General features: G+C 38.7%; 1 protein-coding gene across 1 annotated transcript; it reads left to right on the top strand.

Annotated features, from left to right (window-relative positions):
* The first annotated feature begins 5654 nt into the window (after nt 1–5654).
* LOC132975434 (G-protein coupled receptor 26-like) lies at nt 5655–9324 on the top strand. Its single transcript, XM_061039969.1, has 3 exons — nt 5655–6796; nt 7671–7784; nt 8766–9324. The coding sequence occupies exons 1-3, from the start codon at nt 6126–6128 to the stop codon at nt 9040–9042; spliced, it is 1062 nt and encodes a 353-aa protein (XP_060895952.1). The 5' UTR covers nt 5655–6125; the 3' UTR covers nt 9043–9324.
* The last annotated feature ends 16420 nt before the right edge of the window (nt 9325–25744 follow it).

Here is a 25744-nt window from a genome sequence, read left to right as displayed (position 1 = left end):
CCGCCAGTGTAATGTCAGCACAAAGTCAGGATGAGCTGGTGTGTGAATGCAGCAGGTAATGGTCTAAAACATTCACAACAAGTGAGTGAAATGGGTGATTCATTCATGTTGAGTGGAGTTTAACTGCTTTATATTTGTTACTGCTCACGTCAGTTGTCCATATTATGTTTTCTATTATTATGTTTGTATTGCGGAAATTGACTTTAACTTGTTGTAGTCCTATTAACCCAGAAACAGTTCCCATTATGGAAGACTGCTCCAACTTCTGCCTGAGTTTCACAGGCATGTTAGTCAGCCAGAGTATTTTGTGATGTGGGAGAGAATCTGAGAAATCCCTTGCTGTGAGGAACATGTGTGAAAGTTGGTTCCAGAAAATCTAGAAAATATTAAGAGTTGAGTTTTCCCCACAGAATGACTGTATACCTGTTGCAGGGATGGTTGTGTTAGGCGACATAGGACATACCATCAGGCATCTCTCTGCGCCTTTGATACCTGTAGAGCATGTGTCACTCGAGCAGCTTCTGAAACGTCTATAAAAGAGGAGAGATCATTTGCTAGTTTACAGATGGTGATCATATATGGATAAAAATAGGAAAAATGCTAAGACAGTCAGCAGATATACCTGGACAGCCTGCTCTGGTAAAGTCTATCTGAGGAAAACACTGTAGTGCATGTATGAAATACATCATACATACAGTATAAAATACATACTGGGCTCAGTTGGTAGAGTTGTCGTCTCTCAACCGGAAGGTCGAGGGTCAATCCCCGGCTCCTGCAGCCACATGACCGATGTGTCCTTGGGCAAGACACTTAACCCTAAGTTGCTCCCGCTGCTTTGCTGGCGGTGTATGAATACCTATGAATGGATTAGTTACTTCTGATGGTCTCACTACACAGCAACCTCTATCATCAGTGTGTGAATGTTTGTGAATGGGTAGGTGTGACATGTGGTGTAAAAGCGCTTTGAGTAGTCAACGACAATGGCGAAGGAGACACTAGTCTGACTCGTCTTTTCAAAACGAACAGTTTCAAGGTCTTGAGGTGCTGCTCAAGACACATGACACATTTTCACATGACTCCTTTACATTGTTTTCATTTTTGCTTGGCGATATTCCCTTTAATTAAATCGGACATTAAGCACACAGAGCCTCCTGAAACCCACCTAACTGACATTACAGAGGAAGTGTACTTTCATAACCTATCAACAATAAGCGCTGGTGAGAAGTGTTCTGTAACGGAGGTTGTGTGCGCTGTCAGTGTAAAAAGTGCTGTCTGTGGACACAGGCCCTAATACTGCTTTATTTTTATTTTTTAACAATTGCATCTTTCAAATTACATTTTGATTGTAAATCAAATTTATTTATTTAGTAAATTTGTGAAATTCAAGTGTTACTTTGAGACCATTAGTTGGTGTTAACTAGGCTCATCACTTGTGCTACAGACAGAGTCTTTCTGATCTGTATGTTGTACATGATATAACTTTAAGATCACACACACAGACTTTAACAGCAACAACAAAAAAATGAAATGAAAACAAGAATGGAAATTACTTTTGCCTTGCAGAAGCAATGTTCTTCTTTAGTTATGATACTGATGTGCCATGAAGAAGAGTTTTGAGAAATAGGATGTTGGATATTCATTTTCAGTTACTGCTGGGTTTGATCATTTCAAATATATGATATATTTGTAAAATGTGGAGAAAAAAAATACAACGGTCTGCAGAAATGTATCGAGAATTCTGTTAATGGCCTGGTGTAGCAGTTACCTTTCACCTCATTTACTCATACACTGAGGAAAGTGAGAATGACTTTAGGGGAGCACTGCAGAGACTTGATTCAGTGACAAACCAGCCAATGTAGTTTCACCATCTGTTCCTTCACTAGGTGGAAATTGCAGGAGTGAAAAACTTCTCTCTCCGTGGAATTAATTAGAAACTCTGCACAGACACTTTTGTCAATTTGTCATTACAGATTATTTATGGGATGGCTGGACAGCTGCACGTGTGTGTGAGCTGTTATAATACATAGACGAGATTCTCTTATCCTTGTATCCAGATACAAGAGAAATCTCTTTCAATTAAACACTATAGATCACTTTCATGCTTTAAATTCTGCTCCTGGAACTAATATGTGGAAATAATTTTCTGTTAATGAGTAATTTGAACTTTCATCATTACTAAGGCTGCCTCAGTGAGCTTGTTAATTTAGATTTTCAACAGGCTCAGATGTATGGTGGTCTGTGACAGATGTAAATGAAGAAGAGTTGAAAAGTATAAACTGCTGTATGATTCATTTAATATTATATAATTTATCATTATCATTTATCATCTCATTCTATTGGTTCTGTTTAGTTTACATTGTATATCCCAGAATGAACTACCATAAAACTTAACAGTGACAACAGAATGACGGGGGTCAGTACAACCCTTGTTGTCTCGCCTTTCTGCTACTAAATCAAAGTTTGTCCTGATCTAGTTGTGGTTCAATACAGTTAAAATATTCAGATTACGGCATTGAAATAAAATCCTACTACAGCATCAAATGCTTTCTTTACAATGTAGAAACTTTCTGGCAGAATCTGTAAGTCTCACACTGCTTGCATACTTGTTTACAGGCTATTAAATTCCCTTGAGAAACTTTGGCTTGAGACTGCTTGTACACACCCCTAAATCTGTCTGGTCCCTCGTGGAATGAGACTGAAATCCATTATCTGGAGGACAATTGGCAAAAGGAGGGGACAACAAATCTCCTCCAAAACACACTTTGGGGGAAAAAGTTGAAAAACTCTATGGAACAATGCTCTTGTTCTGTTGTTAAAAGAATTTCCCCCCAAACGTGTTATTTACAGAAGCCCTATACAGATAAGTAACCATCAACATCTTCCCTTACATATCTTGTTTCCCCAGAGCTGCAAACACAAATGTAGAATTAGGCTTATCTTACCTCATCAGTGTGGGCAATGTCAGCATGGCATGTCGGGGTCTGGCCGTGTTTTGTTTTCTAGATCCCCAGAAAATGATCCTGTCATCAAAAACTTGTGAAATGGAGATAATGACATACATTAATCCTTCATAATGAGAGAATCCCTCTGCACCTTTAAGAAAAAGCTAAAGACCCATCTCTTTCATGAATACCTACTAACTTAATGATGATGGTCTCGATGTTATTGATGATGATGATGGTAATGACGATGGTTTTTGTTTGATAGCGACAACTTATAAGATGGTTTCTATACTGATTAGAGCTCTCAAGAACTGCCGTCAATGTTGTGCTTTGCCTCTGTGCAATGCCTGTCAGCACCTGTGTGTCCAATCGAACTCAAAGCTGATCATTTGCTCTTACTGACATTGTTCCCTTTTTTCTAGATCCTTGCTTGTGTTGTACTTACTCTCTGATGTACGTCGCTTTGGATAAAAGCGTCTGCTAAGTGAATTGTAGATTGTAGAATAAGCTAAGTCAAGATAATGAGGAAATAACTTAAATGAACAGACTATCACAGGAAAACAAGCGTTGTTATTTCGAGACATTAAGATAAGTATGCGGAGGTCTCCAGAAAAGAACTGGAAATGACTCGTTATCGCAGGACAGTATAGTCAATCAAATGTTTGGGCACATATCAACTCAGTTCTTCTATAGTTATTAATAATATGTTGAGAAAAGTATTTTCTACAGGTATTCACTGCTAGGGTTAGCAATAGCATTGTCTATTACAAGATGTAGAGACTCCAGCTGAACATCACCTCTGGCTGTTTGCACTTTTGTAATTTGTACTAAACAGAATTTTCTCATTACAGGACACAATTAAAAAATCTTTCATCTTAAAGCTCCTGTGAGGAGTTTAAAACTGGTTATGGAAAAGACTGAAAATCATTCTGATAACACTTTATGTCCTACAAAAGCAAGAGCTCATCAGGGACAAAAGTGATTATTGCTATTTAGCTTCTTTAAATATCATTAACTGCTGCCATGGGGTAGGTGCGGGCAAAATGCTACAGCTTTTATTTACACTATTCACAGAAAGTATGCACAATGTAAGAAATATTTTAATGGTAAAAGGAATGAAGGCAAGATGTTTCTTCAGGAATCATATCTTTAACAATTGCACAGAGCTGAGTTCTCTTTGTAAAGCAGATCAGTATGAAGTGTGTTAAAAGCATCCTGTACCACATCTGACTTATCAGCAAAATTACACTGAAGGGTATGAAACACTGAAGTTCAATTAAAGCCACTCTTGTTGATGGATGTAAAATTTAAAAAACTTAAAAAAGGATATATTTCCTCTTTTCCTCCTACCTGCGTTTTCAACCCTGATTTAAAAAAAAAAGGCACAACTCTCAAACCGGCATGTTTACATTAAACTCCAAGTTTGTTCCCTCAAAAGGTGTGGGTGTAAACCAGGTATAGAGTCTCATCAGGTAAAGAGATCCAGTGGACAGGCAGAGAATCATCAGTCTGTGGTTCAGGCAGAGGGTCAGCCAGGCAGAATGAAAGCTTGAGAGCCCAATGGATGCACACATTGTAGCACGAAGGGCGAGTCATCACTAGATTTTGTGATTTTTGATTTTATTCACCTATCCTTAAACAGTACTCAGCATCACCTGTTGAATGATGGTAAATCGTTTTAAGTGCACTTTGTGTTCTCCAGGTGAAGTACATAAATCGGGCCGGACAGGAGACGCATCGCCTGAGGTTGATTTTTAAGGTCATCCACGACAACACTGCCTTCCTGATATTCTCTGCTTTTAATCAGTTCACATAAGGAGAAGTCAAGTTTTAGGCATTATCCTCCTGAAGGAAAAGGACTCCAACGTCCTTACTGATGTTGATAGACAAACAAATACAATTCACACTAATGTCAACCTCACATTTGTAAGTAGTGATACTTTCATTTTAATAGTGAGTCATGATTTGTCTGTAAATGCATCAGGATTGTCTGCATGCTGATAATCTGCTTTGTGTAGCTGATGGTATGTTTTTGTCCCTGCCTGATCTGAGTGAATTTTACAATATAGAATACAATAGATGACAGGATGATCAAATATTTTCCTCAACTTCATTGACGTTAACAATTTGCACTTATCCGTTTATTGATACTATTCTAGTTTGTTGAGTGCAGATATTCATGCAGTCCAGTCCAGACAACTTAGAAATGATGCCACGTCAAGTGTAATCAATATTTCTAAGTATTGTTGAAGTAAAAACTAATTCCTGGCTAAATCACATAATAATCTCTCTGCAAAGTTGGAGACTTTGGAGGCTCATCATGTCCCAAAAAATGTGCTACTGCTGTACTATGGAATAATTCTCTGTACATATTATGTAGTTATAAACTGCATATAAATAGACATAAAGCGCCATACGTTAAGCATTGAACTGATGATCTGGGTTTTCATCTATGTTGATGATGTCTGGAGATGTGCTAAACTGTTTGCTGCTGAGAAATCTTTAATGAGTTACTATGGTGATGTGATTCAATTTTGCCAGACACTGACTTAGAATAAAAACGTATAACATAATTTCTATTTTGATATTCACGAACTGGATCGACGTCTGTTTGCACAGCACATCTCATTAGCGGGACTGCTGTGGTCAACGTGATGCTCATGACATCAGCCTCACCAACAGCCACGCAATCGTGCGTCGTGCTTCTATTTTTACACCTGAAAGCTATTTATGAACAGGGGGTGTACACGTGCTTTCGAGATGGATGAGAATTCAATATAAGAAGCTGCAGAGATCGACAACTTGAATTATTTTAATGTCCTTCTCAACGCTGACAGCATGTCAGCGCGCAATTGCGCAGCCAGGAAAGCCTGAGCGGAGACCTACTGGGCTGCTTGAAAACTACCGCAGCGCGTCACCAGAAGAAACCTCCTGTTGTCACTACATTCCCATGAAACGGAATCCCAAATGTACGCATGCTTATCTGGGGAAGGTTCTCTCTATGATTTCGCTTTGACCTAATCGAGGACGCCGTTTGGAGCTAGGTTCACGGAAAACATTTGATTCTCGGAGAAAGTGTGCGTTGCAGTATATGGGAATGTACTGGCTGCAACTCACGATGACAGTTTGCATCAGGACTGCGGATGCACTCGTCAAAAGTGTGGATATTTAAGAGGGGGCACCATGGACGCAGCAGACGTAGCCGCTTCCGTATTGGTTTTGGGAATTATAATCGTGTCGCTGCTGTCCAACGTTGTGGTGCTGATCTGCTTTCTGTACAACCCGGAGATCCGCAAACAGGTACCCGGTCTTTTCATCCTCAACTTGACATTTTGCAACTTGTTGCTAAGCGTGTCCAACATGCCTCTAACTCTTGTCGGGCTCATCACCACGGGCCACCCTGGAGGCAGCGTCTTTTGTCAGATAGTGGGATTCCTCGACACTTTTCTCACCACAAACTCAATGCTCAGCATGGCAGCTCTCAGCATCGATAGGTGGGTGGCGGTGGTGTTCCCGCTGAGCTACCACTCCAGGATCCGGCACCGGGATGCAGTGATCGCGCTCGGATACACGTGGCTGCACTCTCTTTGCTTCTCAGTGGTGGCCACCTGCCGCTCCTGGGTCGGGTACCACCACCTTTACGCATCGTGCACCCTCTGCAATGTGAGGGCGAAGGGAGCAGGGATGCAGTTTATCCTTTTCACCGTGGCTCTGCACTCTCTCACTTTCCTCCTCACGCTCATCGTGTTGTGTGTAACCTATCTAAAAGTGTTGAAAGTTGCGAGGTTTCACTGTAAACGCATCGACGTGATCACGATGCAGACGTTGGTGCTGCTTGTGGATATTCACCCCAGGTAAACAACCATTACAGATAGCTTACGTTTATTTCGAGCCATTTGTCCTTAATTGCAATTTTCGTGTCTGTTCCGTTTGTTTTTTTCTCTTAAAGTAGTTTAGTGGGAGCATTTTGATCATTTGCATTTGATCAAAGCATTGAAGGTTAAAACGTTCTGTGTGGAAAAATGATATAATACCTGCTCATCATATCTCATTTATAGAGGATCAACAGGAGATTATGGGGGATTTTCTGTTCTTTGCATTGCCCAAACAGTGCTGAATCAATGAGATGATGTCAAACCATTTTCTGGCATTTGCTGCTGTTATTTGTTTTGTGTCATTTAACATTTACTATTTGAGGATAGGATTGAACAAGTACAACAATATAAAACATTTGAAAACACTTTAAAAAACTTGGATAATGGCCTATGATTCATATTTTTTACAATTCATTTTCAAGTTATTTAGTCAATTGAGGAAAAAGGGATTTTAAGATCAAATGGAAGTTGTTAGAAGCATGTTAAACTTTAATTTAAAAACATACAAAACACAAAGTTTTGGGGCATCCCTCTAAATGATTACAGGTGACTGGGAAGTAATAATGTTTGATCTCGCATCAGGGCAAGAGAGGCCTTTTAAAAATGCTTCTTTAAATTAGTTTTCTGTCTTCATTGAGCCAAATAATAAGCCCTAACTTTCAATTTCTGTCAATTTACAATACTAACATTTGTTCACGAAAAAACCTGCATATTAATCCTCAGAGTTTTGGCGCACAGTTCACTGCTTCCTCTACATCCAATCCACATGTTTTCTCTGTGGACCACTCCATATTGTCTGCGTGCCTGTGATGCTGCCTCCAGGGTAGATAACGCTACCTGTGTGCTTTGGCAGTGTGCGGCAGAAATGCTTGGATGAACAGAAGCGGAGGAGGCTGAGGGCCACCAAGAAGATCAGCACGTTCATCGGCACATTTGTGGTGTGCTTCAGCCCTTATGTCATTACAAGGTGAGAAGACGATAATGGTAATGTATATAGTTTTGTTTGTGTGGGTGGGGGTGGGGGGGGATATTTGTGAAATATTTAACAACATATATTATCAAAACGTGAAAAATGGGTGCTTTTTTTGAATCCTACAGCGATATTTCAGTTTAATTCTGCACATCTTGTCTCTGCCATGCACAAAAAAGGTGACATCTTCCTCGTTCAAATGAACAGAGCTGCTCTGCCAACACTATTTGACAGAGTTATTCTGGGCTTTCACTTACCTTCCTGTGGCTGCTCATGCGGTTTGTCTTAGCTTATCGCCCTCATATCGATGATGATCTTTTTTTTCTCTAATGCTGCTTTGGCAGGCTACACATTCATACTGTAGATGTTTAACTGCTCCCTTCTCCTGTGTCATAACTAATTGTTTCTACACACAGCTGTAATCCTTGTCACTGAGCCTCAACGACGCGGGTGAAGAGAGTGAGAGGGACAGAGACGGAGGGAGATAACAAATGAGTCAGTGATGCTATCACTGGCTCTCATTAGTATAAGCCCCAGTATTAATGGTGGCATCCTGTCAGAAGCTGTTAGAATAGGGGGTTTGGAAATGGAAAGAAAGCACAGTAGGAGCTGTGTGGTGTGGAGACCTGTTGGAATTAAGGATTTCACATTCATTATATCATGAGATTAACAGCAAAAGAATGCTGTCTCTTTGTCTTTGATTCAATTTGATGTAAAGAAAAATGATTTGTCTTAAAACTAAAAAAAGGCCTGAAGCAAAAAAAAATGCCACCCATCAGTTCACATTCAGCAGCACAGTGGTGACATTTCAGTGAAGTGAAATGATGACATTTTTACAGTATAACAGCACTGGGGGAGGGCCGTTTGCTTTACATTTCTTCTACTCTAATTACAACGATCTAAGAATTGGCTCTTTTTCTTTTTTTTTCATGCAATGTGTGTGACTTTTTGTTCTCCTTTTTGCTTTATTTGAGGTAGAATCGTCGAGCTCTTTGCTCCAGGGCCCATAAGCCCTCACTGGTGCGTGCTGTCCAAATGCTTGGCCTACAGCAAGGCAGCAAGCGACCCATTTGTCTACTCGCTGCTCCGTCACCAGTACAGGAAGACGTGCAGCCTGCTGGCTAACAAAGTCCTCAAGAGGAGTCAGCTCAACTCATCCTCCCTCAGGATTGAGAGCAACGCAGGGAGGAGCAGCAACAACGCAAACACAACCAACAACATCCAACCGCCCACCAACAAGCCAGCCGGACAGTGAAGGATGCTTTAAGAGACAAACAGGGTAATTTCTCTGCTGAAAGTTCTGATTTTACATCTGACACTCATGAGAAAAGGGGTGTGCTATACGTAAACTCTGTTTGATGGCGTAACATCAGGGTGAACAAGCCTAATTGTTGAAGGACAAGACTGGCAATATCCTGTATTTTTTTACTGTAAAAAAAAAAAAATCCATGAAAGACCAAAACCAAAATCCTAATATATTCCCTTCCTGCCCGTGGTACTCATGCCCAAGATTAGCTGATCCTACTGTGGGGACATAGGGAACAAGAAGAACAAATATCAACACTCATTAAAAATAGGTTAAAAAAATGTTATAACAGCTGGGTCCTGTAGTTTATTTCCAAATGTTTCTTACAAAGTAGAAAAGGTGAATTTTTCAGCTGCAGATCTGGTACATCAGGGTTCATGGGATTAGCTTAAAAAAAACATGGCCATGTTCATAGTGATAAAGGAACATGTCACCCAGTCAAACAGTGTGTGACTTATAGATGTCATTTTCATCTTTTACGATGAACACTGAGGAATATCATACATTCAGTTGGATACATTCATTGAGAGATAGACTATCAACAGCCTTATTTTAAATAGAATTGTATAGGTTTTGTGTGTATTTTGAAGTGTGCTACAGTTTTTTTTATCTGTAAAGACAGATATGCTCTAATGAAGGTTTTTGTAGCAGACTGGTTTGGTTCAATTTGGTTCAATTGGGTTCAATTGTTTCACCAGTGTCTGAAATTCCAATGAAGACTAAAACAATGTATTAAAACAATGTAATAAAACAAACCCCTGCTCCAAAAATGAGAACCCAGGATCCTTTTATGACGGCACTCTCTGCACCGAATATGCGACCACACAGCTCGGCTGTGCATTGATTTATTATGACCCCTAATTTAGAGTTACGTGCCATCTTATGTGGGCCATAATAGTTAAGACGTGAGAAAAATCCAAAGTAAATGGGTTTAGCTTGTATAGCGCTTTTCTAGTCTACTACTAGACTACTCCAGCCCTTTTTACACCACAGATCACACTTAGCCACAGATCACACTTACCCATTAACACCACATTCACACACTGAAGGCAGAGGCTGCTGTGGAAGTCAGGTGACATTTAGAAGTGATACAAGTCCATCAGATTCAGCGGCCAGAGGAATGGAAGTGTAATCAAACACAAGACTTACACCCAAGGGTCCAGTTACATATCTTTTTTCTGTGTGACAGTTTGCCCAAAACTTGCCTAACAAAATGTAAGGTAGACTGGACTCTCTTTATATTTGTACAGTGCATCCCGATAGACAGACACACTACTTTGTTTTCACTGAGACTCTGCAGGGTTATTTTTAAATAACTGCCAAGAATTTAAATTGTGCCACTAAACCATTCACTGAAATGTCCCACCAGAACCAAACAATTATAATTCTATATCAACATTCAATCATAACTTCTGACCTCAATATTAATGTGTTGGCCTTTAAAAAACAGTATAAGTGTTATGTAGGGAAATAAATGATTTGGATAGTCATATTGTATCAAGAGAAGTGCACTGCACTGATGGTCTAATTTACATTACTGTATGTTGTAGCTATGAGGCCAGAGTTCTTAAGTGCCTTTTTACACTTTGAGCTCTCTGATTCAATCAACACTCATCAGAGGAAACGACTGACATCGTGTTCATTTCTTGGTAATCTGTGTTGTGGTTGAGCGTGACGATAGAGCCTTTTCATGCAGTGAGGTAAAACTTAGGAGTAGTGTTTATTGTGTGATATTACAGAGTATTGTTGCATAGGGAAAAACAGGTTGAACTATAATTTGAATGTGGTAGCAACTGTTCTATGATGTGTTGTTAACACTCCAGCTCAGGCCATGTGAGCACGGCTGTGTGTTTTATGAGTTGTACAACTTATTCATTTGGGAATCTTTTCTATTTACTTTATTGTGAAAGTATGCAGCCTTTAAAAGGCATACAAAGTATTTATTTTTGTCAGAACTGTATTTGATTTTTGCTAACAACGTTTGTGATTTTATTGCAATAAATGCTGTGCATTTTGACATTTTAAGAACTTACAAGGTATCTTCTCAAACACTTTTTAATGTCTGCATGCATTGTTATATCACTTTAAAGGATACATGGATAGCAAATTTATGCCTGAACAATCTTCTACCAAAAGACAAGCCTGCCAAATCTTAACACCTTTATTCTCCCACGCTAATTAAGTCAAAGAGAAGGAATAATTAATTTGAGAAATCATTTTAGATGTGATCCACCCACCACTGCTGCTGTTGTTGTGGCAGCAGAACAAAGAATTTTTACAAAAGCATCAGGGCTGAGAGTTAAAGGCTTACTTAATTGCAGAGCTTCTAGAAGGAGTGGGAAAAGAAGAAGAGGAGGTAAGAAACAGAGAAGGAAGTAGGCACTAAGTCACCAAGTTGAGGTAGCTGTGGCAGTGCAGGAGATTCTGCAAAACTGCACCCTCCATCCTCCTAACCCTATCAAACCTGGCAAACTCTGTGTGCTAAAAACAATACCATTCTGTCTCTGATAAAAATAATTGTGCCTTCAATGGGTTTTATTTCTCCAATCATCACAATGCCAAAATCTCCTTTTATTGGATCCATGCATTCACAGCTCACCAACCAATTAGTTAAATCTATTCTGAAAGTTTGGAAGAATCCCCAGTCTTGAGGTGTGTGTAATCTCCCTGGGAGACTCAGTGAGTGGGTGAGAGGCAGACACAATTCTGCCATAAACGAAACCCTATGTGCAGACCTTGTGATTATGCCTCAGCATGTAGGAAGTACAAGAGAATGAAGCAGGAAGGCAGGGGAGATGAGCGCGGTGGCTGACCTCAAACAAACCTGAAGACAAGAGTTGTTCTCCCAGTCTTACAAAGCAGAAGTCGTCTGCATAAAATATGATCAAACACCGTTTAAGGTAAAATTTCTCATTGGAAATGCATTTTTTGACGCCTCAAAATAAAATAAAGATACACAAGGTACCCTTGAGCGTCCTTCTGGGAAACACCGGGCTCTATACAAACTGTAATGTAACCATTTCATGAAAATATTAGACACTCAAACTGCTAATAGAAATGAAGTAGAAATACAGGAAAAACCATCTCACTGCAGAGGAGATGGACAATGGACGGGCCAAACAATACTGAGCTTCTGACCAGAAATAGAGATCAAGTCCTGTCTGAAATGTTGTTTTTTTAAACACATTTCAAAATGTTTGCCCTAACCTTAACTGTGTTTTTTTTTTTTTAAACGTTACCAAACAGAACATTTGTTGTTGACCTACTGATGGGAGACATCAGATGCACTTTGGTTATGTATGGAAATTGACAGACCCTTCCTTCAGAGTCCGTAGGTGCTGCAAAACGATACATGGTACATCTGCTACACCAAAGGCTTTGATATTTGACGACCTGGCAATCGAGCGTATTTGACCAATGAATAGACAGTGGTGAATTTTCCCTTGTTTTAAACAAATTTTTTAAAGCATGTGCCTAATAAATCAGGACCAATCATTTATGAAGCAAAGAGAAATGGAGAGCTAGCTGTGTATATGTGTGTTTTTAATTGGCAATTTACTGAAGTAAAGAAACAACTGCCATATTGTCCTGATAGTCAACAATTTCTGATGTCACCCATCCATAATTGCTTCATATGGTCAGCAGCAGAAACACTAAGCTACATAAGAAATGAATGATTTATCACACTGAGAAAGCTTAACTGAGTGTCTAATTTTCCATTTGCCATCAAGAGAGCAAAAAGTGTTTACTGAATCACCCTTGTTAGCTCATTAATCATAATTATGGATAGTAGGTGAATCTTGATCACAGGCAAAAACATGACAGACCTCAATACTCATGTACTGCATAGTAGGCTTAATATTGTTTTTTTATCGTCTCATTTAATCTCAACCCGTTTCTTTAACAGCAGCCAGACAGGCTTGTTCCAGCTTTTCAACACAGGGAGCACAGTAAAGAACTGTCTACTGGTATTGATGTTCTGTGAATCATGGGAAAGTTTGGACTACATGTCATGGTATTCCCCATGCCCTCAAGCAAACAGCCTACACTGGGCAGGGGGGGGGGGGGGGGGGATGAAAAAAGACCATCTATTTCTGTCCAGGAATGCTGTGTTTTTTAAACTCTGAACTAAAAATTGTTTTACAGCACAGTCTTAAGAAAGGAAATCTTGTCCCTCTAATAGAGAGGTTAGAGGACCTTTAAGGACTTGAGTCTGGACTAAAGTATTTTAAATGCATACAATGGTTTCAAGGGCAAAAATACTAATGAAGATTACAGTCAGCAGTCCAATTCTCACCGAATGTCCAGACAGTCAGGTCCTGTTATTTTTTAGACTTCCCATTTAACTTTATGTCCCCCTAGAGATTGGTGTTGGACATGTAACTATTGGAAATACTCAGTTTAGGCTGGGAGAGGCTTGGAGGAGCTTAAAGGAGGAGGAGGAGGAGTCTCTCATGATGGTCGCTCTTTCTGGGTCAATATCAATGTGATATGTGAAAGGACAGCAATACAAACCCACAGCAGTAAACATTACACAGACAGTAAACAGTATAAAGCCGAGAAACTACACTTTTTGTGAACAACATTATCAACACACCGAGCTTGATGTGAAAGAAGTACCTGCTGAGTTCTCACACCCGCTAACCCAGACTTAATGTGAACTTGTACTAGTGTGCTGGCAGGAAAAGTCCAGAGAAACAATTTGTCGTTTTGTTTTGTGACATGCAGCCCGCCATCGCAATGTCAGAAGATATTCAAGAATGCATTGTGTATGAGAAAGTAGCTTCTGACCTTTTTCACTACCAATATCTTGGGGAGGAAAAACAACGTGTAACCATAAAAACTTATGAAAAGCTCAATGTCTATAAAGAAGGAGTCAGTAGCTTTCTCCTCAAAGATAAAATATAGACTTCTACAAAATGAAAGCCGCTCAATCATCACTTATGAGCCTCCATACTTTTGTGCTGTTGACTTGGTCTGCACAGACCCTTTCCTCTGCCTGTATCATTATTGATTTTTTGGGGGGCATTTTGGGCCTTTATTAGAGAGATAGGACAGTGGATATAGTCGGAAATCAGGGAGAAAGCGAGTAGGGAATGACATGCGGGAAGGGGGGCCACAGGTCGGATTCGAACCCCGCTTGGAGGACTTCATCCTCCATACATGGGACGTGCGCCCTAACCAATGCGCCACCAGCGCCCCTGTCTCATTATTGATTTAGATTTTTTGTTTGACTCCGCTACTCAAGCTGACAAATATAATGTATGTGGACCTAGCGGCAAAGAAGAGAAAATATCATCATAGTGAGGCAAAACGCCATGCAGATAAAGCACGTTCCAAAAAAGGGTGGACCTTGGGTTGGCTTTCACCCAAGGAGCTGGCCTTCCTTCTGTTGGACAGGCAGGTGCTAAACACCAGCAGATAGCTTGCTAAACTATCAGCATTTCCATTACAACAAATGTAACAACCTCAGGTAGCTTGCAGTGTAGGTACAGTCAATGTACATGCTAAGAGGGCGATTAAACAAACGTTAAGGCTGGGCTGCACATTTCGGATTATCGCATGTTCTATTGTGTTGCAGATGAGTAAAGCAGGTGTCAATCCAAATGTGATCAGCCATGCCTCCACAGTCTTGAGAAAAGGTTTAAGAAGCAAAAGTAGCTCTTTTTGGACCGGTTATTCTCCTTGTTATAAATGACTTGGATCATCTTTTTGTAAATGTTTGATAGGACTTTCAGCTTGGACATCATATAAGCCTCTGCATTTTACATATCCTTAAAGTCTGCAGTTAAAAAATGTACCTTTTGTAATATGTTGCATTTTATGTATGGTACTATGCGAAGGTTGTTTTTTTCAATTCCACTTTTGGCAATCCATTAATTTGAATCTATTCATATGCCATTTAGAGACGAAATGATGATACTCTTGGGAGACTCATGCATTTAATAATACACTAATGATCAGATTCCTCCCATTCTCCATCCACGCACCAATCATCACGTGCTGGTTTTCACCTCGGCAAAAATAGATAATCACCTGGCTGCACCTCTGCGCATGTCATTGTTCACCGCTCAAAGCAATAAAAGGTACTTATTACTTAACCCAATCTGACCTTTACCTGAATAGATTACACAGATGTCCAGCTATACGATCTGAAGAGACACCACTCCAGCATTAGCTGCAGAATAATAAGCAGATGGGTTTAAATATATGTATGTGAAATGACATGTTCTGTCATGATGACACCTTTCACACATTTCACATTGTGCCTCCATGTTAAAGATTGTCTTCTTCATATTTAGGCACTTTTCTGTACATGTCTGATATATTATGCATGAATGCGGTATAAAGAGAAAAAAAGACAGATATTTTAATAGTAAAGAAAAGATCAGGCTTGTTTGGGAGATATAAAAAAATGAATCTTGCATTACTCCTGCAGCTGCATCATATCTTTCAGTAAGCAGAAACCCAGGCTTCTCCTTGCTGCGTGTGTGAGTCACATCCACAGCTGAGTAATGCTGCCCTGAATCAAACAACAGCATAACTTCAGGGCAGGGAATGCTGCTTCACTTTGTGGTTAAAAATAGATCAGAGGATCATCAAAATTCAGGAAAAGAAAGCAGGCACATTAAGGTGTAACCGCAAGGCTTTTATTAGCATTTGAATACAAAGTAAATGGTTTTGCACTTAAAGGCGTTTTAGCATCAGGAATCAGAGGAGTATTTTCAAAAGTGTTGTCAATAGTATCCTCCATTGCCTCACTTACTATGCCTGGTGTGGATGCAGCAATGTTTTGGTGACTTGGCTCCTGAAGCTGCTCTGCATGCTGACAGTGAGTGTGACACGTGAGTGGCTTCAGTCTTCAGAGTGCGTCATTCAACCTGCAGCTGTGCAATGATCAGATTACTACAGCTGGAGATAGTGTGGAATTTAAGGTGAGATGGTTCAAAGGGAAACTCTTAGTTGATTTTTAAATGATTAAAACACCATGAGAGAAAGTCAGAATTTTTTAAAAGAAATATTTATTCCACTGTGTTTTTCAGTGACTATGATGGGTTTCAAGAACAGAGTAAACAATAGACTGCTGAAGTGAAATTTAGATCCCATGTAGAAAATAGGCCGTAGGATTTGATTTATCGAAGTTGATTTTGCTGGGCTTGTGTGGGAGGCAGTGAGATGAATATTCTGCTGCAGCATATCATATACAGGGAGACAAATAACTGTACTTTAGATTCAAATATGGTTTGGTAAAGTGTGAGAAATGCCTGTTCAAACAAGATCTGTTTGTGTAAGACCAGTTCTTAAAAAAACAACTAAAACCAAACAGGAAATGCAGCCCAGAAATCTAATGAGAACTGGGCTAAAGAGTCCTGATATATCACCAATAAGGCCAAACAGATATTTGCAATTGAAGTGCACCAAATGATGTCTGGTCTTGTCAGAGTCTTTTTCTACCTCCTTGTCTCCAGTTAGCATGCAGTCCATGTTTAAGAGTGCTGCACGGTATACAAGGCACATATTCACACAGCTGCCTCCCACTTCATTGATGGAGCCATGCACGCAGAATACCAACTTAAAGAAAAAAATCGATGAGCTGGACTCGACAGTGTTTCAATTGAAATGAATCACTGCTGAGTCATTTCTTTCGCCTTGTTTGAGCATACAAATGTGTTTGTTCTATAAGAATTGTTTTTTGATCTCCAATCCATTTACAGCTACTTTGCTTAGTTCCCCAATATCAAGCGAACACTGTGCGCCTTTGCCTTGGGTCATTTTGCAATCAAACCCTGAGATGAACCTCAGGCTATAGTGCTGATGCTTTGAAATACATCTGACAGGTGATTCCACCTTTTTCATTACCCTGCTGTCAGCCACAGTGAAGGCCATGTGTGATAAAGAAAAAGTGTGCCAAAAAGATCCACTCTGACATGAGATACCATTAGAAATCCCATCTGACAATAATTGAGAACGGTCACATCTAAACTGACACTTTCTTTTTAAAGGTGTGTTTGAGTTTAGAGAAGAGGAAAGGTAAAGACTCCTCTCAGGGTTGTGTTTTATTCTAAAGGATATCGTGCAGAGTTTAGTGACCAGGGAGAAAAACACAGAATATCTGCTAATGCTGAGCGGCACAATGTGTCGAGGAAAGGATGCACCAGGATGTGACAGATTATGTTCAACTCATTCAATACTTTCAGCCACAGAGGAAATCTAACAGAGAAATGCAGGGTGATTGTCATTATAGAACAGGGAGAAAATCCAATGGGAGGGATTGGGAATCTATCAAAAGGATAGAGAACACAAATGATCCTCGCAATTATTGTTTCAGCCAGATAAGAGCCTGTGGCTTAGGCAAAAAAAAAAAATCCATCAAGTTATTTCATTGGAAGAGAAAAGAGTTGCAGACAAAGGAGCCACTTTTCTGGAGAACGGTGGTTACACGTGAATAAGTCGCTCTTACAGAGGTCAAATGAGCAAGACAGCTCCTGTCCTGTGAAAATAATTACTGTCAAAAGAAAACACAGATAACAATTACAAAGAGGGACCTATTATTGCAGATTCCTCTCTTGTAATATCACTGATGTAAGAGCTTTAAGAAAAATATCAAACCAAAAAGAGAGAGGACCTGAATTTTAGACAACTCAGTTTAAAAGACACTATTTTAGAATACATTATAGTCATGTTTTTATTGCTTAAGAAATGATGCAAAGAGCCTGTTGATGTAGCTGCTGAGTGCAACTTTTAAAGTTGTCAACACTGGTGGAGTGTTGCAGTAATAAGCAATGTCACTGCCCCCTGAGTGTCTGCATGCTTCTGTCTGAGTGCCCCGGCTTCACAGCTCAAACACGTGTGGGTCAGAAGAACTGAAAACGGCGGGTGATTGCGTTGTCTATGTGTCACACTTATTAGACTGCTGACAAGTTAAGAGTAAACGCTGCCTCGACCCTGACCAGGGTAAGTGGGCACAGATAATAGGAAAATGGAACCACTTCAGAGTTTGAAAATGTCACCCTTTGCCAAACAAAACGGGTATTTTTGAAAACATCGCTTTATCTGTGTGTTCTGGCCTTTCATACACACCCAAAACTGCATTTGAGGTCACGATGCTGTCACTTTTTGTTTACTTGAGATTAAGGTATTTGCAGACGCAACCTAATGTGACCATTGCTAACTGGACTTTTTACAAGCCTATGAATACATGACACAGATGCTCTCCAGCTGTGTTGACAAGCAGAGGCGCCTGAATGGACTACTTTGTAAAAAAAAAAAAAGGTCATCGCAGAGGAACAGTGAGAAAATGTTTGCGTGTCATCGTTTTTGACTTGGCATTTTTATGACTGCTGTAACAGTGGGTTTTGTGTTTTCATGTGGGCAAAGATGTTTTTGAGATCTTTTTAAACGGAGGAAAAATACCTGCCTTCATGTGGACTAGGTGTAAGAGAAGGAGGATAACCTTAATTCTTCTGGAGTTCCATACAAAATTGTACATATTTAGAAAATGACATTGGCATCTATTGTATTTGGTAACAAATATTCATCGTCATCAGAGGAGCAATTTGGACAGCATTGATGGTCAGTTTTACTTTAGTGCCACGGGTAGATAAAATCATCCTGCATGGTTTCTAGACTGTTTATCCCCTCACGTTGTCTCCAGTATCACTACAAGGCTGACACTGGTTTTGAAAATAATGTTTCAACAACTTTGGGATGACTTGTCATAAAATATCATATGTATATGATTTTCGGAAATTCAGAGTTGCCAGTCAGATACGTCATCACAAACAAACCCCTGATTCGGAATTCTGGCTCCAAAACTCAGAGGAACTTCAGTTCAAATTCAACATGGCTGCTACGTGTATCCACAGTAAAGTTTGGGATAGTCTACACTAGTGTTAATTGGCAACTTAGTCTTACTTTAGTGTAATTAAATTGATCACACCGTTGTGAAAGTTTTATCTGTGGACATGTTTTAATGTGACTTTCGACCACCAACTATCATATGTGTGATGTTAAAACAGATACTCCTGGAGGCGCTCATGGATTCAATTTATTAAGTAAAACACAAAATACTGCATGTATGTCTTCACAAGATTTTTTTGGAGTACTAGATCTTTAAAGTCCTGCAGCATTTTAATCCACATTGTTTTAAAGTCAGAAGTCAGGTAGCTTTGCAAGAACAAAATGTAAAAATCTGAATGAAACAGTGACTTAATAAAAACATCTATTAAAAAATGAATTATTTCACACAACTTTTACAAAAAATGATCAATATTATTGCAGCTTACATAATCCACTTTTATTGCATTATAAGTTTGATTTAATTATAATTTGGGACAATTTAAATGATTGAGTCAGAGATGATAAAAGCAGATACGATCCTTACACACACACAGTGCTATGGTGAAAAGGCTGACTGTGGCTCAGGAGGTAGAGCGAGTCTTCCTCTGCTCTCACAGAAAGTAGTTTGATCCGGTTTCCTCATGTGCACGAGAGAAAGTGCAAAACAAAGAACCCCAATAGCTGCTCACCGTTGATACCAATGTCTGTTTGCAAAATGTGTAACAAATACGTATTTGGCCTTTTACACGAAGGTAAAGTGTGCTGTCCTGCACAACCTAAGAATAAAACATAACCTGAGTTGCCATGGTTACCCATGGTGACATGTAGGTGTACCAAAGGAGAGGTGTAAATTTGAATAACTACTGTTGTATTAGAAATCAGAGTAAAAAAAAAAAAAACGAAGCCAAATCTTTAAAGAAAATGTGAGAAGCAGCCAGGCAACTGTATGAGTTTGAGATATGATTCATATTGTTCGGTATTTTTTAACCGAGAAATCATTTTTAGAAAGGACAGCAAGGATTCAGAGCTTGTTACCTGGTGTACTTCTTATGCGTAGCACATTGATGAACAAGAGTGACTATGAGGAAAGTGAAAGTGACAAATCAAAAGTTAATCACACTGACATTAAAACTCAAACACCCAGACACATATTACAAAACTTAATTCCACATAGTTGTGATTTTAGGATTTCTTAATGAAAATGTTCCATTCCCTTAGTGTGCAACATTGTGGATATTGTGTTGCTCACTATATGGTGGACACATGTAGCTTTTAGCACATCAGTATTTACATAGAGGAGGAGGTATTTCTTTATAACACTGAAAGGGAAAATGTTCCTACACAAGAAGTAGAACAGTGTTTCTCTCGATTGTGCATTCAAATTAGGGCAGCAGGATGAGTTTCCTCTTGGTAAAATTGAAGCACATTTGAACCATGACTGATTGTGTTTGCTCATGCCCAGTTGTACACCGACATCACATTATCTCCATCACACTTTAACTCTGTGTGTCCCTGCTGGTTTAGAACCAGACATGTCACCTCTTGGTGTTGCTAATTGTTGCTGCTGAGAGGAGGAGATGTGGAAAGACATCCAAGTAGAGTCAGGCCTCTGCAAAACAAAAAGAAAAAAGGCTGCTTCAACCGAGCACTAGATGTTTGTGTTTTTTTCGGAGTCAAAAAAAACAAACAAATTGACATGTTATAAGTATAGCATGATTTTTAATTTTCAAACTCATGATAATCTCTTATTATGAAGAACAGAGAGAAACGATGTATGAATCATTTTTCTGAATCAGGTTTAATCACTCCTTCACACTTTGACAGCACCATTATGGGATTTTCACTTAATCAACTGTAAATGTTAAATGTAATACTGGAATTAGTGTAAATTATATGTATCTCTTTACAGACAGTCCTTTCCTTTACTCCCCTTTTATGTGGACTAAGATGTTAAAATCATCTATTTCTTCACTCAGACATTTCAGATACATTATGCATCAATGTTTTCAAATTCAAGACGTGTGTATTTGATGTTCTGGCTATACAATCAAAATTAAATATATAGAAGTTCAATCTGGCTGGATGGCTTTAATGAGTATTCACTAGCAGGCTGCTGCTTGTTCAGTCAAAGAAAATAAAATGGATTTTAGTTAGCCTCTGGAGTCAGTTTTTAATGAAGAATTAACTAACAAAGGCTAAAATACATGCAGCATGAACATCATCATTTTATGTCTTATAGGAATAACTAAAAGTATTAGATAAGTATAATGATAAGATTAAATCTCCACAAAACTTTCAATCAATCCTGTAACAAACAAAGAGGTGCAGTTTCTGCAAGCCCTTAGCCTCCTGGCAACCAGCTCACCTGTCAGTTAACTCAGCCACGCCCCCCTTGTTATTTAAATGTATGTGTAAATCCTAGCATTATTATAATCAAAACATGTGAGTAATAAAAGTGTACAGTTAAACCAATAAAGAAGTTAGCTATATGGACTAAAACAGTTGTTGTACCAGACTGTGAACAGCTTCCTTTTTTTTTTTTTTTGTAAAAATTTTGATATGGCTCTATAATTAGAGATCCCTTGAGTGGAGGTACAGAAGCATTTGGCACTCATGCTTCTTTTTTCAATACAAGAGGTTTCTGCTTTTCTCTACATATGTTATTCTGAAAAACATTTTTTTTTGAGAGTTATGTCAGTTGAGCTAACCTGTCAAATAGATGAAGGACCAATCTATGACACAATTAGGCAGAACATGAACTTGAAACAAACTTTACTTCAAATTTAAATTGAATAAATAACCCTTCAAAACTCTCTCTTGAGAATTATATACTATTGTGTGAACCATGGACCCATCCTTTCAAAAAAAAACTCAGAGTGTTTGTGGCATAAAAATAATGAGAGTGATTCAGAATCAGGGCTAATTCTGTCTGGTTAGAGTACAGGTGAATAGTCATATAATTGATTAATTGGCATGAGCACTGAATCATAATTCCAGATGTCTGCAATTTACTTTTCCCAGTAGAGCTTCTGTTGTTGTGAAATTGCAGATGCTGCATGCGGGACATAAAGTGCTTGCTAAAATATGACCTTATTGCACATCATAATTGTGGTTAGAAACGTCTTAATTACTTTCTATTTTTATCATAATCCACATCGTTATTGTTCCCTTGCTGAAACAAGACTTGTTTTTCTTGGTATTTTGTGCACGCCAACAGCTGCTGCAGTAAACTTGTAAAAATGGCGTAACAATTTTTCAGTGAAGAGCAAACAACATTGTAGCTTGCAGCAGCAACACATCACATAAAAACATAACAGAGTAAGACATGACAATAGTTAGGATGGTTTCCTGTGTGCGTGCGTGTGTGTGTGTGTGTGTGTGTGTGTGTGTGTGTGTGTGTGTGTGTGTGTGTGTGTGTGTGTGTGTGTGTGAAATTTTTCCCTTTTCATTTCTATTACAGTTTGCTCTTGTCATACCCTCAAGGCCAGCCAGTTTTAATTAATCTTTGCTCTTATTTTGACCATGTGTCGTCGGTGTACTTCCGAGGAGAATCCTTGGAAATAACGTTAATTGGCATTAAATTAATATCAACACTGAAGCTCACTGAAGTAATTCAAAACTGCTTTAATGTCCGGGCATTGAAACTTTCAAATCACTCGTCTAGCTGAACCTTGTGACAGTGCAACCCCTTGCTTCAAGAATTTACATTTATAGCCAACACTTTTTCACAACACTTAAGTCTGGAAGGGAACTAATTGTGAATTATGTTTACAATGAATACAGTGATTTAATTTTCTAGATATGTGTCTGGCAAGTTCAAAAAATGTCAGGCCAGTTCAAAAAACGACTTATTTGTGAAGTGTTAAATCCTTGTTTAATAATAAACAAACATCATGCTGGGAAATCTGTGCGCCTCAAGTTGTTGCATGAAGACAATGTTCAACATGACTGTGAGAGAAAGCATCAACTTTTCCTATAATATCTTCAAGGATGCTCCTTCTCCCTCGTCTTCCATTATGTCTTTGTCTCTGTCTGTAGCTTTAAGCTTCTGGGGGCCAAAGTTAACGATTTTGACTCATTGTGTTCTGTATTGATTCACTAATCAGTGAGCTTAAGATGCTCCGAAGCTTCAATTGCTTTTTATTTTCCAACAATTTCACAAAGATAATCTCATGAGCCACACAGAATGCTAAACACAATCCAGTAGGGAAATTCTCAAATAGTCACATAATTCCCGGGAAATGTCAATTTCCACCTTTCAAAGTTCCTATAAATTTCCCCCCAAAAAACCCTAATTTAAAAATTCAAACAATTTTAAAAGACTTTCCCTAAAAGAGTGATAAAAGCTACTTAAAACGCTTTGAGAAACACTAAAAGAGTTTAGCCTCCGAATCAAATGAATTCTCTGTTGACACCTTTTCAGTATTTACTCAGTGTTTTCAGAAAATTTGAGTTCAGAATCGAACACTGTTCCCATGTATTTATATGAGATGATGATGATGATGATGATGATGGTGATGGTGAAGTTGATGATGCTGATTGCAAAGATTATGATGATAGTTCCCAGGTGTTAGTTAAAACTGTGAGACAGTGTGTGAAGAGGAATGATGCTGCTCAAAGGAATGTGTGGGTGCTCAGTTAACTGATCAGTCAAGCTTCTTTTACCCATCCCCACACACATGCACATTCACACACTCTTATACACGCACAATATGACCTTGCCAATCAGAGGAATGTCAACCTGTAAAACCTGCACAAGATTACAGGATTACCATTGATATCACATGAAGAGGGCAATCAGCTCATCCTCACTACCTTTCTATTACAGCCTGCTGCTCATGGAGCTTTGTCAAGAGACCGATCACATTGTAAATGAATATAATCAAAACAGCTAAACGAGGAGATATCTGTCACAAGCCCTCTATGATCTCCTGTCTCTGATTGTTTGTTGACAATAAATCTGTGCATGTGTAATGGCAAAGGAAAAATGTCACCTGTTTGAACTGGATCAAAAAGAATCAGTAGCCATGAAATCGTGCACGGTGAGCACTTTATTTGATTTAAAATAAATACATGATTGAAGAAAATATTTTCTGTGCGAAACACACCATGTAAGGTTTCAGTTTAGGCACAACGTCTGATGAGGTTTCCTACGCTTAGTGGAACAAAATGAAATATCACCTTTGTTACAAATTAAAGGCAAAGAAGTCCCTGAATCAATTTAATGTAGATTAATATAAACCATTATATTTTATTTTTCTGATTTAAACTGATGGGGATCACAAAAAGATTAACCTAAACGTTTCCATTTCTCCCCTTTTTTCAACACTTCTTTGTATCTTCTTTGCAACTCTCTAACTCTTTGTGACATTTTCAACCCAGTCTGTAGATATTTGAATCAACGTGTTTTTTTATGCAGGGCCTGGGGCCGGTACTCAGAGAAGATATAAAAGTCCCAGAATTCACTCCTCCTCTTCTCAGCCTGCAACGGCGACCTCTCTTTATCTTTGTTAAGCTTTTCCTTTACACTTCACACATCCACACTTACTGTATTGATGCTACTTAGAACATAGTTCTGCAAACTTATTCATTAGTTTATTTTTCTTTGTTTTAAGAAACTATTAGAGATTTTGAGCTTTTGTAGTTCCTGATATTTTTACCAAAGGGTACGTTTTAGTTTCTATTTATTACAAATCTCAGTTTAATGTGATTCATCTTATATAATACAAACATATATCATCACATCATGTTTGATAAAAAAAAATGTTTTTTTATATTTCACCAGTTAGTTAAAACACTTAAACATATCCACAAGGGAAATCCCTTAACAAGAGAAAATCAGCTTAATTCAAGGGATCCCACACATACAAATAACAAATGGTTATTCAGTGCACATTTATACCCTCATCTGATACAGGCTCATGTTGTAGTGGACATACTGTTGTTTTACTGTTCAACCTCATCCAGAAGGATTTTTAATTTCTCAGTTTGGTGAATTGAAAATGTAGACAGTAGACATCATTTTATTCAAAGATATGAAGGGAGCGCTGATTACTCAGAGGTTAGTTTGTAATTTATATTTGTGTTATTTTCCATGTTAATACTTGCGACTGATTAGAGAAACATATCTCGATCACTGAGAGGAATGTGATTGTGGGGGTTAGAGACAGGTCAGCAGGGATTTCATCATCTGGTCTGATTGTAACCTTTTAGAGTTATGATGTCACCATTAGGGTTTGGTTTTACAGTTCTTGTTATGTTGAACCATAAATGCATTCTAAGTTTTATTTTTGCAATGATTGAGAATTTTAAAGACAGTATGTGTCCCAATCAGCCTTTAATCACAGCCATATGATTCAGTACAGGATGCTTTAAAATACAATGCTAATCTATCTAATCTATCTGTGACCGCACTGTATCCCTTTAATATTAATGTTAATTTATCACAGAAACAGCAGCTGGAGTGGGTGGTTAGATGCTGAGTTAGTTAGGATGGGTTCTGGTGCCCTCTTGTGGTTTACTCTCCACATGAGCATGGCGTCACTCAAACTCCTGAGACTTTTACAAAATCCTCTTTTATGTCTTAGTTTTATTTATTTTGTATTCATCTCCTGATCATCCAGTTTCTTCTACAGTTTCCACTCATGTATCTTTAACTATTTTGTCATCTTGATTCCACGGCAAAGCAAAATCATGAACTTTGTATTCTTTATATTTCCAGAATCAGTTGAAGCTATTAGTAAATATTTACTCTTTTCACTAAAAGCATGGCTATACTTTAAATCTACGTGTAACTGTGGCCCCTTAACCT

The sequence above is a fragment of the Labrus mixtus genome, chromosome 6, assembly GCF_963584025.1.
Source record: "Labrus mixtus chromosome 6, fLabMix1.1, whole genome shotgun sequence".
Lineage (NCBI taxonomy): Eukaryota > Metazoa > Chordata > Actinopteri > Labriformes > Labridae > Labrus > Labrus mixtus.
This window is presented reverse-complemented; position numbering and strand designations above follow the sequence as displayed.